This window comes from Dendrobates tinctorius, unplaced genomic scaffold (genome assembly GCF_039654945.1).
Source record: "Dendrobates tinctorius isolate UK_male_01 unplaced genomic scaffold, ASM3965494v1 ptg000081l, whole genome shotgun sequence".
Classification (NCBI taxonomy): Eukaryota; Metazoa; Chordata; class Amphibia; order Anura; family Dendrobatidae; genus Dendrobates; species Dendrobates tinctorius.
Genome location: NW_027361749.1, coordinates 11762382 through 11778414, shown reverse-complemented (window position 1 = coordinate 11778414; position 16033 = coordinate 11762382). Strand labels below are relative to the sequence as shown.

The 16033-nt window shown below is 43.2% G+C and overlaps 1 protein-coding gene across 17 annotated transcripts in view; it reads right to left on the bottom strand.

Annotated features, from left to right (window-relative positions):
* The window catches only part of DTNA (dystrobrevin alpha), a 377884-nt gene that overhangs the window by 145355 nt on the left and 216496 nt on the right, over positions 1-16033 (bottom strand). For all 17 annotated transcript variants that reach the window (XM_073583762.1, XM_073583761.1, XM_073583757.1 and 14 more), the window contains exon 3: positions 13253-13333. In XM_073583762.1, coding sequence (XP_073439863.1) covers positions 13253-13333 — 81 coding nt within the window. The remainder of the gene's footprint in view (positions 1-13252; positions 13334-16033) is intronic.

Below are 16033 nucleotides of genomic sequence, written 5' to 3'. Positions count from 1 at the left end.
AGACAGAGAACTTAAATGGAATCTGTCAGCAGGATTGTGCACAGTAACCTACAGACAGTGTCAGGTCGGCGCCATTATACTGATTAAAATGACACCTTAGTTGATGAAATCCATCTTATGGTTGTTCTTTAATCTTTATTTTCAGTTTTGAGTTAATGATATGATTGTGCTCCGGGGCGGCCTGTGCGGGGGTCTTCATGTGGTGCTCTGATTAGGTATTCATAATACAGCCTGCTGACAGGTCACTGTTCCCTCACTGACCTGCACCCTAGTTTACATAATGAGTATTATATATTTATAGCTTGGAAGAAAAAAAAAACGCTTCTGCAGGCAAGTGCCAGCATAGGTGACTGCGCTGCAGCATGATTGCATACAGTATGTACTGTACATATAATTAGTTTGATGCAATCCTGATATTCATTTAAAAAAAAAAATCTGTTTGATCCAATAGCTGCTACTGCGCAGGCGGAGCCATCTTGCTAAAGAAAAAAAATCCTCTTCCAAGTTGGCACCGCTGGCTCCTGCACAGAAGCAGCTTTTGGCTATCGCCGATAGCTGCTACTGCGCACGCGCCACATTGGAGGAGGAATTTTTTTTTTCCTCTAGCAAGATGATGCCTACTGTGCAGGCACCACCGGCACATCTTGGAGGAGGATTTGTTTTTTTTTCTCTAGCAAGATGGCGCCGCCAGCGCCTGTGCAGTAGCAGCTAGCGGATCACCAATAGCTGTTTCTGCAAAAGCGTGGCCAGCGCCATTTTCAGATTTTTATTATGAAAATCAGGATTACATAAAAAATTAATTAAGGTATATGTACAGTACATATGTGATCAGGCTGCAGCCCAAGCACCACAGCTGGCACCTGCCTGAAGGGATCAGTGACCTGTCAGAAGCCATACTGATGAATATCTAATCAGAGCACCATATGAAGACCCCCCCCACCGGCAGCCCCAGAGAACGAGCATATCATTAACTCAAAACTGAAAGTAAGGATTAAACAACAACCACAACACGGATTTCATCAACTAAAGTACAATTTTAATCAGTATAACGGCGCTGACCTGACACTCTCGGTAGGTTACTGTGACAGGTTCCCTTTAATTTCTCCATCTTCTCCATTATCTGTGGAAATTGGACTGTACGTTTATCTAAGTGCATTACGATGTTTTACTTGCACCCATAGACTTGAATGGGTGCGTGTGACCCAACTGTACAGCTACTTGCCGCATGCTGCGATTTTTTTTCTCGTGCTGTATCGGCATTAGAAAGAAAAGAGCAGATCTACACTGCCCCATAGAATAACATTGGTCCAATTGCTATCTGATAAACCTCGCCTGATGTCTATCCTCATGTGAGCTAGTCCTTAAACGGAGTCTGACACCCATGAAACTCAGCCATGGCCAAGGGCTCAGTGCAACTTTCCTTGCTAATCAACATGCGTCATAGCTTCCCTTAGGCTGGGTTCACATAGCGTTCGGGTGCTGCGTTTAACGAATCCGTTACATAGTGGCATTAATGCTACGTAACGGATGCGTTAACGCACCCATAGACTGCTATAGACGAGCACATCGCTAACACGTCATAATCAGCATGCGTTAGCGATGTGTCGTCATTCTGTGACGGACCCTCGGACGCGGTCTGCAGCGAGATCGGGAGGGAGTAGTGTTAATGCAGTCCGTCAACGCTATGCGTTGAACGGACTGCATTAACTCTATGTGAACCTGGCCTTCGCTTGATCGACAGAAATGATTTGCCCAGAGCGAGCGCTGCCTAAATGCCAGGTCCACACTGACACTACAGGAGCAGAATACACACGTTGTCCATGTGGGCATGTTGTAATCCTTATCTCCTCTCATCAGTAGAAGAACAGTCGCTCTGTGATCATGTGTGCAGTGAGCGAGTGCCACACATAGGAGAGAGGAAAGAGAGCACTTGCACTGACACTGCCTGTGTGCGCCTGCTCCGCTTATGTAGTGCAGTGCTTGCTCAGGGCAAGCAGGTGCTGTGAATAAATCTAAGAGGAGGTACCAAGCATGGTAATTGGTGATGAATGTCGCACTAAGCCCTTGGCCACATCAAAGGTTCACTGAGCATCTCTCATTTGCATATGCAATAAAACAGGTTTTTTTTTTTCACAATTGAAGAAGGTAAATCTACTGTATGATAAGTTATGAGTTGCCTCAATTCACAGATGCATCATGAACTTTCAGTAATTACATAAATTTTGGATTTATTTTATGCAGTGCTAATTATGTTTTCATTTTGAGTCTCCAGCAGCCAAGAAAGATGTGATTCCTCTGTCACTACCTAAAAAAACACCCACACAATTTATACGCCAGGTTATTTTATTGTACTTGTTGTATTTAGCTTAGATAAGAAATGCATTCAAGAGAGGAGAGAGTGTTTGAACACTGACCCATCAGTGATCCGCATGTCAGAATCAAGAGGCCTGCAATGCATTGAAATACATGTAAACTCTGGAGGATACAAATGTAGAATTTTTCTTTTTACTAAAACCAACTGCAGAAATGCTTTCTTTCAAAATACATACTACTAAATGGTCACTGTTGTTCAACAAGCTTTATACAAATCAATAAAACACGCAAATAAGAAACTTTATTTGGTAATATATTTTATCATGAATATATGCTTTTTTCTCCATTTTTAAGCCACTTCTCCTATCTGCCTCCTGAACTCATTATTCACTCAGAACAGAGCTAAAATCCATTAGAAATCTATAAAGTTTCGAGAAGAACAGAGAAAAAAAAACATAGGCAAAGAGACAATGATGCATTCATGTAAACATTTTCTCACTCCAGAGTTGGATTCCCAGCTACACTGGTGAGTAGTGCTGCATGCAGACCATGCTGTATCAGCCTCTGAACCTGGGCTAGATAGAGCCAAGATTGCAGGAATCTCTCATGTCTCTGCGTACAGTGTGCATGGGAGACATCATAGCAGCTAGTCTCCACCCATTAGCGAGCAATAGAAACTGCATGAAAACTGGTGACCCAATGCAAGATACAAGTCATATACAGTGGTTTGGGAAAGTATTCACCCGCTTGGCTTTTTACCTACTTTGTTACATTACAATCTGTGTCTAAATATTTTTATAGTCTGATTTGTGAGTGATGTATCAACACTAAATAGTAAAGTTCGTGAAGTGAGAAAAATATAGGCATCAATTAAACTTATGGGATCAAGTACCTAACAATTGCGATGCGCACATGTATTCACCCCTTTTGCTATGAAACCCCTAAAAATTTCTGATGCAAGCAATTATTTTCACCAGTCACATGATTAGTTACAGGAAGTCCACCTGAGTGCCATCTAATTGAAACTTGCGGGTCAGTATATACACACCTTTTCTGAAAGGCCACAGAGGCTGCAACACCATTAAGCAAAAGTGATCACTAACCAAACACCATGAAGACCAAGGACATCTACCTAAAAGTCAGGGACAAAGCTGTTGAGAAGTAAAAGTCAGGGACAAAGCTGTTGAGAAGTACAGGTCAGGGACAGGTTAGAAAAAAATATCCCTATCTCTGATGATCCCCCAGAGAACCATCAAATCCATTAACATCAAATGGAAAGTACATGGTACCACAACAAACCTGCCAAGAGAGGGTTGCCAACCAAAACTCTCAGCCTGGGCAAAGAGGGCATTAATCAGAGAGGCAGCACAGAGACCAAAGGTAACCCTGAAGGAGCTGCTGAGTTCCCCGGCAGAGCTTGGAGTATCTGTCCATACGACCACAATAAGCCGTACACTCCAGCGGTGGGCTTTATGGAAAAGCGAACAAAAAGCCTTTACTTACAACACAAAAATTGTAAGACTCATGTTGAGTTTTCCAAAAGACACGTGAGAAACTCCTCAAATGCATCGAGGAAGGTACTGTGGTCAGATGAGACCAAAATGTATATTTTTGGCCACCAAGGTAAACGCTGTTTAGGGCCAAGCCAACACAGCTCATCACCCCAAGAACAAGATCCTTACAGTGAAAAATGGTGGTGGCACCATCATGTTGTAGGGATATTTTTCCGCAGCAGGGAGAAGGAAACTGGTTTGAGTTGAGGAGAAGATGGATGGTGCGAAATACAGGGATATTCTTGAGAAAAACCTATTTCAGTCTGCCAGTCATTTGAGACTGGGCCAGAGGTTCATCTTCCAACAAGACAATGACCCACAGCGTACTGCTAAAGCAACACTCAAGAGGTTTAATGGAAATGTCTAAGTATTTTGGAGTGGCCTAGTCAAACTCCAGATCTCAATCCAATTGAGAATCTGTGGTCAGACTTGAAGATTGCTGTTCACCAGAGGAAACCATCTAACTTGAAGGAGCTGGAGGAGTTTTGCCTTGTGTAATGGTCAAAAATCCCAGTGGCAAGATGTGAAAAACTCATATAGACTTATCTAAAGCAACTTGCAGCTGTTATTTCCGCAAAAGGAGGTTCTACAAAATACTGACTTCACAGGGTGAATAGTTATGCACACAGAAGATTTCAGTTATTTTGTCATATTTGTTGCTCACTTCACAATGAAAAAAAAACAAATATTTACAGCTGTAGGCATGATTTGTACATGAACTGATGCAAACTCTCAAAAATTCCCGTTTGTGTGGTAGCAAAAATGAAAAATGCCAAGAGGGTGAATACTTTCACAAGCCACTGTAAGTCATATAATACCCAGAAATGATGTTTTTCTGTAAAGTTAAAAACAACAGATAATTAAAGTGTATGTGCAATATCAACTTTTTTTTAAAGGGGTGGTCTTAACTTCTTCTGCAGCAGTGCACACTAACATACAGCTTCCCATTTGCCAGGGAATGTGGGGTTTCTGCTCCTTCTTGACAGACAGCTCAGACCAGCAGGACTATTGCACCACTGGCCTGATTTGTGTGCTTGTCGATGTTGTAAGGCGCAGAGGTAGCTTTGTCGAGGCAGTAATGGAGGCGTTCAGGGACATTGAAGCTGGTCGGGACTAGGAGCCAACAGTGCGCTCCATTGGTCTGGTCAGCTTAAGAGCACGGGCTACAAGCTGTTGGAAAGAGCCTGTAAGAACTGTGTATCTCAGGCCACCACTGCTACACTGCAGTAGTAGCTGGTAACCTAGGCAACAGGCAGTAAACAAACATTAAAAATCTTGCAGTCCTTGAGAATGGAGAGGATTTTTAATAACAGATTGCAAAGTAACATGTTCTTACAAGCGCTTTCCACTTTTATCCATTTAAGAACCCTTTAGCGTTTTATTCTTGGACTATTCAGGCTTACACATCAGATTGACCCTTTGTTTCTATGCTTCCGAGTGCTGCACAGAACTCACAAAAAACAACCCAGCAGGTAATTTGTAGTATTTCTGGTGAGTTCATTTCAGTGCCGACAGTAGAAGCCCCTATCTCCTGGCTGCCTTTCACTTTGTAGTTACATTGTGTTTGCTTACCTAATCTGCAAATTAAAAATGTTTTTCATCCTAGGACTGCAGGAACTACAGTATGGTGTGAGTGCAGTTAGCATAATTCTAGGAGGATATCTTGAGGTGTAAGGCTGGTTTCACATTTGCGTTTTTTAGCGCTGGAAAAAAACGCATACGTGCGCATGCGATTTTTCCCCTATATTTAACATGGGTGCGCATACCTGCGCACTTGTAAGCGCATGTATGCGATTTTCATGCGCTGCGTTTTTTTGGGGTGTGCGATGGTATTTTCCAGACGCTGCATGTTGCATTTTTTGGCCCTTGAAAAAATCGCATGCGCACGTATGCGCACGTTTTGCGCTAAAAATGGCCATTATAGCCTATGGATGCGCATACGTGCGCACTGGCATGCGCAGGTATGCGCTTTTTTAGCGCAGCGTTTTTTGGGTGGTGTCCACTTTTTATCCTAGTTAGAATCTTCTAAAGTCCAAAAAAAAAAGGCTATATAAAGGAGGTGCCTGCCAAAACTCTGCCACTACTACACTAGACAGATTGAAGAGCAGACATTCAACCAAGAACACATTATATCAGCGAAGAATGTGAGTATATTACATTATATGCCTGTCCTTTTAAATTATGTATGTACTAATGATTTTTATTATTTTTACATGCAGTATGTCTTCAGAATCGGAGTATTCCCCATCGCGGCAGGAATTGGCGCAAGCAGACCGTGAGGTGATTATTTTCGTGCATCTGGTAAGTATATCTGCTGCTTCTCCAAATCTCTTACGTTTTTTTCAACTTTCAGACATCGTCATCATCATCTGCGGACGGGAATAGTGAGGGCGAACAGCAGGAGCAGCGAAGCCAAGTCCCGGTGGTGATACGTAATGTAAGTATCAAATGATTTGTAAATTTTTTTTTTTTTTTTTTATCTTCTATTTTTACTCTTTTTTTTTTTTCTTTTTTTGTAACTTTTTAGTCAATTTAAATTTGATTATTCTAATGAATGTGTTTTGTCTAGGTTCCACAACGGGATGAAGACGTCTACCTGGATAATGAGCAGCTCATCAGCCTGGTCCAGGAGCGTTCGCCGTTGTGGGACAGCCGTGACCGGCTGTACAAGGACAATGTGGTGACACGGCGGCTATGGAATGAGGTGGCCGCAGCGTTGATGGATGGCTGGGACAGCGCCACAGCATCCGCCAAAAAGGCGTTTAGTGAGTATTTCCCTGCTCTGTATTGTGCCGCAGTGACTGTTGTCCTTGACGGCACTGTTGGGTTTCGTGCTAGGCGTATTCTAGCAGGAAACCCAACAGTGTCATCGTGGTCTACAGTGACTGCTTTGAGTATTGTATTGCTACATTGTGTCGCAGTGACTGTTGTCCTTGACGGCACTGTTGGGTTTCGTGCTAGGCGTATTCTAGCAGGAAACCCAACAGTGTCATCGTGGTCTACAGTGACTGCTTTGAGTATTGTATTGCTACATTGTGCCGCAGTGACTGTTGTCCTTGACGGCACTGTTGGGTTTCGTGCTAGGCGTATTCTAGCAGGAAACCCAACAGTGTCATCGGGGTCTACAGTGACTGCTTTGAGTATTGTATTGCTACATTGTGCCGCAGTGACTGTTGTCCTTGACGGCACTGTTGGGTTTCGTGCTAGGCGTATTCTAGCAGGAAACCCAACAGTGTCATCGTGGTCTACAGTGACTGCTTTGAGTATTGTATTGCTACATTGTGCCGCAGTGACTGTTGTCCTTGACGGCACTGTTGGGTTTCGTGCTAGGCGTATTCTAGCAGGAAACCCAACAGTGTCATCGGGGTCTACAGTGACTGCTTTGAGTATTGTATTGCTACATTGTGCCGCAGTGACTGTTGTCCTTGACGGCACTGTTGGGTTTCGTGCTAGGCGTATTCTAGCAGGAAACCCAACAGTGTCATCGTGGTCTACAGTGACTGCTTTGAGTATTGTATTGCTACATTGTGCCGCAGTGACTGTTGTCCTTGACGGCACTGTTGGGTTTCGTGCTAGGTGTATTCTAGCAGGAAACCCAACAGTGTCATCGGGGTGTACAGTAACTGCTTTGAGTATTGTATTGCTAAATTGTGAAGCAGTGACTGTTGTACTTGACGGCACTGTTTTTTTTTATCAACAGTGGACAAAGTCCGAACACGTTGGCGTTCGATCAAGGACCGCTTCAACAGTGATGTTCGTGCTGAGGGCCAGGTTCGCAGTGGATCTGCGTCAAGGACCAGAACTAGATACCGTCACTATCACGCGTTGCAGTTCCTACGACCGGTCCTTGCCACAAGATCGTAAGTATTATACATTTTGGGTTTTTATTTTTATTAATCTGTGTTTTTCTAATCCACAGCTGATGCTTCTTGTAAAGGCATGGTAGTAATGATTTTCCTTTCTTCCACAGCACCTGGAGCAGCACCCTGCAACCTGGCCCTGGAGCGGTCCTTCGTCGGACGTCCTCTGACCCGTCCCAGCCATCCGACAGCCAGGAAGCACCTTGCAGGTCCCACACACACACAGCTGGTGACCAGGAAGCTGGGCCATCAGGTGTTCCCCTGTCCCAGGTCTCTGCCACTGGTTATGCGGGCACTACCCGCCAGCGGCAGAGGGCCTTGGACAGGAATGTCTTGCCCGAGTTTATGCATTTGAGCGAGACATTTAATTCCAGCCTCAAGTCACTGTCCGACAGAGTTGAAAGCGGTTTTGCACTGATGGAACGTGGTTTTAACCACTTTGAACACCGCTTCAATTCTGTAGAACAGCGCCTTGACCGTCTGGAGGCCGACCTCAACAGACCAGCACACCATTTTTTTAGTAAGATTGAAAAGGGCATGGCGGAACACCTTAGTCCTGATCAACAGCTGAATGTGCTGCAGGCCTGCAACAATGCTTTCTTGCAGGCTATGCAGCATAATCGGTACGGTCAGCAGTCAGTGGTGTCCTTTCCACCTGTGCCACCATTGACTCGCTTCACCTCACTACCGACTTGTGCTGCATACCACTGCACGGACACCTCTCTTCAAAGGCTGGACACCCACCGTTACACCACCACAAGTCTGAGTGCAGCTGGTCACTTCACCGACACCACCATGGCAAGCGCTGCTCCTGTCTGGAGCACCACCGCCAATCCCATGCATGCGTGGAGCTCAGCCACCACTAGGCAAACATGGAACAGCCCTGCCGCTACAACAACATGTAGTAGCCCTGCCACCACCACTCTGCAAACCTGGGCCATCACTGCCGCCACCAGTCCTCCTGCAAGGACGAGCACTGAACAAGAAGAGCAGCATCAGCCACCTCAGCAGCAGCAGCCAACTCAGCAGACGCCACCTCAGCAGCAGCAGCCACCTCAGCAGCAGCAGCCACCTCAGCAGCAGCCGCCACCTCAGCAGCAGCAGCAACCACCTCAGCAGCACCCGCCACCTCAGCAGCAGCAGCAACCACCTCAGCAGCAGCTGCCACCTCAGCAGCAGCCGCCACCTCAGCAGCAGCCGCCACCTCAGCAGCAGCCGCAACCTCTGCAGCAGCAGCCGCCACCTCAGCAGCAGCAGCCATACCAGCAGACGGGGGACCTACATTCCATATTTGCCCCTACTTCAAGGCGAAATCAATCAAGGCGGGCATTGGGCCAAAGTCGGTCCAGGCACACAAGCCTACGGCGACATGCCATTACAACTAATGTAACTGAACAGATTTCCTCTCCTACAAGTGTTCCAAGTTTAATTCCCTTAACTGGACTACCTTCCCCCACAAGTTTTGTTGCCCCTTCCCCTCAAACACCGTCTTCAACTGCAAGTGTTGCATATTCCCTGCACACCCCCAAATTGAAACCATCTGCCCCCAAACGCCGTAAAAAATAATTTTTAAATTTTTTTTTTGTGATAAAAAATAAATTTACATTTGTGGTTCACCATTAATAAGTTTCATTAATGTTGTTTGCGCCGCTCACACACACTGATGGGTAAATACATGTTAAAAACCAACCCAAGGGCTAGTATAGTCATATGTGAAATAACATGGACTAGTATAGTCATTCAAAGGCCTAGTGTAATAACTCTAGTTTTACCAAATAGAATCTGGTTTCATGAAAAACAAACTGTTGAAACTTGTCTAAAAAATAAGTTTCTTTCTAGTTTCACCAGTTTGTTTTTGTTGAAACAAGATGCTAGTTGTTAAAAATCGAGTTATTACAGTAGGCCTTGGTATGACTATACTAGGCCGTGGTATTTCACATATACTACTAGCCCCAAGGCCTAGTATACTCATATTTGAAATACCACGGCCTAGTATAGTCATTCCAAGGCCTAGTGTAATAACTCTAGTTTTACCAAATAGATTCTGGTTTCATGAAAAACAAACTGTTGAAACTTGTCTAAAAAATAAGTTTCTTTCTAGTTTCACCAGTTTGTTTTTGTTGAAACAAGATGCTAGTTGTTAAAAATCGAGTTATTACAGTAGGCCTTGGTATGACTATACTAGGCCGTGGTATTTCACATATTACTATACTACTAGCCCCAAGGCCTACTATACTCATATTTGAAATACCACGGCCTAGTATAGTCATTCCAAGGCCTAGTGTAATAACTCTAGTTTTACCAAATAGAATCTGGTTTCATGAAAAACAAACTGTTGAAACTTGTCTAAAAAATAAGTTTCTTTCTAGTTTCACCAGTTTGTTTTTGTTGAAACAAGATGCTAGTTGTTAAAAATCGAGTTATTACAGTAGGCCTTGGTATGACTATACTAGGCCGTGGTATTTCACATATACTACTAGCCCCAAGGCCTAGTATACTCATATTTGAAATACCACGGCCTAGTATAGTCATTCCAAGGCCTAGTGTAATAACTCTAGTTTTACCAAATAGAATCTGGTTTCATGAAAAACAAACTGTTGAAACTTGTCTAAAAAATAAGTTTCTTTCTAGTTTCACCAGTTTGTTTTTGTTGAAACAAGATGCTAGTTGTTAAAAATCGAGTTATTACAGTAGGCCTTGGTATGACTATACTAGGCCGTGGTATTTCACATATACTACTAGCCCCAAGGCCTAGTATACTCATATTTGAAATACCACGGCCTAGTATAGTCATTCAAAGGCCTAGTGTAATAACTTTTAATGGAGCAGATTACATTCATCCACTCAATGCTGACTTGTATTCCCCATGGACTTTCATTGGGGTTGGGTTTTGAGTGTTGTGTTTTGAGAAAATCACATACTTTGTTTTAAACTATTTGCACAATTTTATCTTGAAAAAAAATGGTTTCCTGATTCATGGCCTGCAGCTTTGCTCATTCCAATATATTTCACGCAGACTAGCAATGCTGCATTTTAACTCGTATGTGTATTTACCTGCCCAGGTGTGTGAACATAACAAAATTCAGTTATACATGGGAAGTTTTTTAATTAATCGGAGTTTAAAAAATATAGTGCACTCAGTAATGGTATCAAATAAGGATTTTTATTACCATAAACAACAACATTACACCATTTCATCTTGCCAGTGCACCCGTCCTACATCAGAAATAAAGTAGGCCGCAAATTTGTCCCTCATTTGGCCAACTTCAACGGATGACCTGAGAGTGTGCTGAGTGAATTCAGGCAATGGGTTAGGAGCATCATCGTCCAGTTCAAAGGTCGGGTGCTCTTTAGCCATCACAAAGTTATGTAGAACCACACAGGCCTTCACCACCTCATCGACTGTTTCAAGTTTAAGATTAATGGCCGTGCCCAGAATTCGCCATCTGGAAACAAGAATCCCAAAAGCACACTCGACAGTTCTTCTGGCCCTGGTCAGCCTGTAATTAAAAATTTTTTTGGTGTGGTCCAAGTCCCGGCTGGAGTAGGGTTTCAGTAAGTTTCCGCACATTTGAAAAGCCTCATCGCCAACCATTACAAAGGGCAGTGGCGGAGCTTCGGTGTGAGGAAGAGGCCGTGGCATAGGGAAATTAAATTGGTTGCCATACAACCTCCGGCCCATGTCTGAGTTTTTAAAAGCCTGCGAGTCATTACCACGGCCAAATGCTCCAATGTCCACTGCTACAAACATACATCCGGCATCCGCAATTGCAATGAGTACTATTGAAAAGTACTTTTTGTAATTATAGTACTCAGATCCCGTTCTTTGGGGTTTGATGATCCGTATGTGTTTCCCATCAACAGCTCCCAAACAGTTGGGAAAATTGCATACTGTCCAGAATTTGTCAGCAATTTCCATCCACTTTTCAGCGGTGGGCAGGGGCATAAATTCTGGGCAAAGAACATTCCAGAGAGCCCGGCAGGTGTCAGCAACAATTCCAGACAAGGTAGAGATTCCAATACGGTACTGGAAGTGTAGTGAGGATAGGGTTTCTCCAGTCGCCAGGAATCTGTGAACAGACAAAGAAGTAAAATTAATATTTATGTATATTATTTTTAAAAACTATAAAAAAAATATTAGTACATTCACGAAAACTAATTACCCAAGGTTTTGAATACTAAATTTACAAAAAAAAACATCAGACCACACCCCTTTGTTTTTAAAACATACCGTAATGTCACCAGTAGCCGTTCCTCAGGAGGAATCGCACGACGGAGCTGTGTGTCCTGTCTCCGGATGGATTGTTGGACACGAGCAAGCAAATCCATGAAACTTTCGTGGGACATCCGGATATAATCTGTAAATTTCTCCGGGTTTGACTGGAGCTCGCTGTAGAGGGTATGGTATGCCCCACGGCTCTCCCGGAGTTCAACAATCGGATGTATCCACATACGCCGCCGTCTTCGCTGCCTCTCTCTCTTCCTTTGTTCATGGCAAGCAACTGCATACGCCTGAGCCATCGCGATGTCCAAATCCAAGTTGAAGTGAAAACTCTTCCAGCGCAGATCCATGGTCACGAGAAGAATCAAGCAAATGTGAAGAATACTGTAGACAGGGTGTATATATATTAACATACCACACCCACAATGAAGTCCCATTGGTCTTGTGTGTTGTTGAATGGTTGTTTTTTCTTTTTTGTGGGGTTTTTCCAAAATCTGTAAAAAAACGCAAACGCACAAAAAACGCATACAAACGCGCAAAAACGCTGCGTTTTTTTCCTGCATGCGCATTAAAATGCTGGAAAAAAACGCAGCGTTTGTATGCATTTGTATGCGTTTTTTTAATGCGTTTTTTTGCGGGAAAAACGCGCTGCAAAAAAAAGCAAGTGTGAAACTAGCCTAAGTTTCATGCTAACTGAATAATGGCGATATGTGCCGAGCGCAGCAAGCCGAGAATGGATATTTCATGTCAATGCAGAGTGAATATCAAATATGTAGAGGCGCCAAGAATTAAGAGCGTAAACACGGATTAGACCAGGATGTAATATTAAATGGCGCACACAATGCTATAAATGTATTATGTTACATAGTAACTGAGAATCGCATAACGAAATGATAGGGCACTATCATCTGAGCTTAGATTGCTTCTGCTTTAACCATTTCAGCACCTGCCTAGATTTTCCCTGTAACTGACCAGACCCAGTTAAGAAATTTCAGTACAAAAAGTCGCCAAAGCAAAATGACCGCAGGCCGAGATCATGCTTTAATATCCTGCATTTGTGGATTGCTTATAAAGAAGGAACCATTATTCAGGCGGTGAGGGCGGCACATTTATTTCTTCTTGACGTGATGACCATGGGCTGTTTTGTGATGTGCCGAGCACCTTCATGGTTATATAATCATCACCGGCTATTTATTTCAGATGTCGGTAGCAGTGCCAGTGGTTATTTTTTACGGTTGTATTACTACATAGTCACACATAACATTTATCATGACTTCTGCACTATTTAATATTTGCTTACTCACAATTGCATTTCTTCTGTACAAATCGAATTTTACATGCCGTTCTATACGTAGACAAGCGAATACGATCCAGATCTTGAGCCCCTAGTAGGAAAATAAATGGGTCGCATTAGATGGTTACAACCTACGGTGCACTGATGAACATGGGCTTCAATATGACCTAGGATGGATTCACACATTACGCGTTTAACATGTTATATGCTCCATATCTTTTCATCGCTAAACAAAAACCAGAGAGCGGAGCATCTTAAGGTACTGTCACACTTAGCGATGCACCAGCGATCCCGACCAGCGATATGATGCTGTCAGGATCGCTGGTGCATCGCTAAGTGGTCGCTAGTGAGCTGCCACACAGGCAGATCTCACCAGCGACATAGCAGAGGTCGGCGGTCGTTACTTACCTGTCAGACGAGGCGATCCTGACGTCCTCCCGCCCGCGTCCACGCGTCGGCGCCACAGGAAGCCCAGCAGGACGCTGACGACGAGAAACGGCCCAGGCCATTCTCGTGCGATCAGCGATAGCCAGCGGGGGAGCCGGTCGGAGGTAAGTATCAGACATAGCGATATCGCTAGCAATATCGCTGCTACGTCACAAAACCTGTGACGTTACAGCGATAATGCTAGCGATATCGCTTAGTGTGACAGGCCCTTTACACCATCCCCGACACCGCAGTATAGTTTAGGCCACAAGGACAAGAGAATATTATAGTTTGTGTTGTACATATCTAAATCATTGTGTCCATTTTATCCTACCAAACCCTGCTGAGCCTTCATGGGCCTCACATTTTTATATATAGGACCTTTCTAACTTGAGGAAAAGTTTTTTTTCTTGAGGAAAAAATGTGACATGCTGTGAAATGTCCTGTATAATAGAGTATTCCCCCATAGAAGCAGTACTTGTGCTTAGGCAAATCTAAGGCCTCATTCACACATCGAAGATTAAGCATGTACGTGATAAAATGGTACCGGTGTCATCACTGTTTTGGATCAGTGTCAGTGTAAGATCCGTGTGTCTTTTTACTATCAGTGGTTTTCACGGATGGAGAAATGACAAAGCTTCTCCTATCCTTTACAATATTAAATACAGACAGCACACAGATTGTGCATAGCTGCCATCATGCTTTACGTCTTTTTCACATGCCCCCCCCCATAGACTTGTATTGGCACTTTTTATCTGCAATACCAGAAAAAAAACAATCATGTCTCTGTGAGTTTTGCATGGACACACGATCCATGGAAAAAATATGCACATGTGAATAGCACCATAGATTATAATGGGTACAAGCTGTATCCATGAAAAAAAAAAAAAAAGATACCCCACGTATGTGCAACACGACTGTCTGAATGAGGCCTAGTACAGAATTTGGCAACCATATAAGGTAACCCCTCATTTTCTACTCTACCTACTTTTCTTTTGTTCAGGCTCAGTCCTGTAACAGATGTGATTATTCCTTAAAGGGGTTTTCCAACAATTATTTCTTTACTGTAAAGGCTTTGGGTAAATATAACAACAGCTCTTCTTACCCTCCCCGCTCCAGCGTCGGCTAACCAGCACTGCCCTCAGTCTAGGTTGACAGGCCGCAGCAAGGACATCACAACTACAGATTTCGTGACTGCTGCCGCCAGTCACTGCTCAGCGGGCTCTTGTTGACAACCTTGGCATCATAACTGAGCCTAGCGATTGGCTGCAGCAGTCACAAGCGATGTAGTCGTAGGGGCTGATCAGAGTTTTGAGGTGAGCAAAGGTTGCTTCACTGCTAGACCCTCAAGCAGGCAGCTGTAAGTTATGGTGGAAACTTAGCAACAAGTGTTCATCCCTACAGCATCATCACAAGAAAAAGGAAGCAATATGTGGGGTGCCTCGTGAAATCAATTGGTCATCTGCTTCCAGTACAGTTGATTCCTCCAGAGTGGGTACTGCTCATTATGGCAACTCTATGCTTCAGCTAATTGACGGAAATCACTAACTAGGAACCCATCACTTATACACGTGGTCAAAATTGTTGGTACCCCTTATTTAATGACAGAAAAACCCACAATGGTCACAGAAATAACTTGAATCTGACAAAAGTAATAATAAATCAAAAATCTATAAAAATGAACAAATGAAAGTCAGACATTTCTTTTCAACCATGCTTCCACAGAATTTAAAAAATAAAACTCATGAAATAGGCCTGGCCAGAAATGATGGTACCCCTGAAAATAATGTGACAAAAGGGACATGTTAAATCAAGGTGTGGCCACGACAGGCTTCAGTACATCCGCCTCCTATTGATTTGAGTTGGAGAACAGCTGATTGGCGAGGGTGCCTGGTGTCAGACCCCAACCAATCAGATACTGATGACCTATCCTATGGATAGGACTAATATTAGACTCCTACTTCCTGTTCTTTATGTAGAAATTACCAGCAACAGACTAACTCGGATGTAGTTGTTTCGATAGACATTGTAATCCTGTCTGTGATGATAATGACATTGCTGAAAGGTATTCTGTGCAGCAAAAGAAGTGCAAGTCTAGCATTAGACCTAGTGGCCAGCGTGAAAATTGCAAGATTTGTGTTTTATTTTTATATAGTGATATGAAAAATAAAAAATAAAAAAATTAGAATAAAAAACATTTAATATAAAAACCTAATGTAATAAAAAAAGGTTATTTTACATTAAACACTTCCCTTTAACTTAGTATAAAGCCATAAAAGTAATCATTCCCATTGGAATGAAAATGTTCATTATGTAGTGCTTATTATTCTCATTCCTCTGTTACCAATTATTTATGTTCATAGAT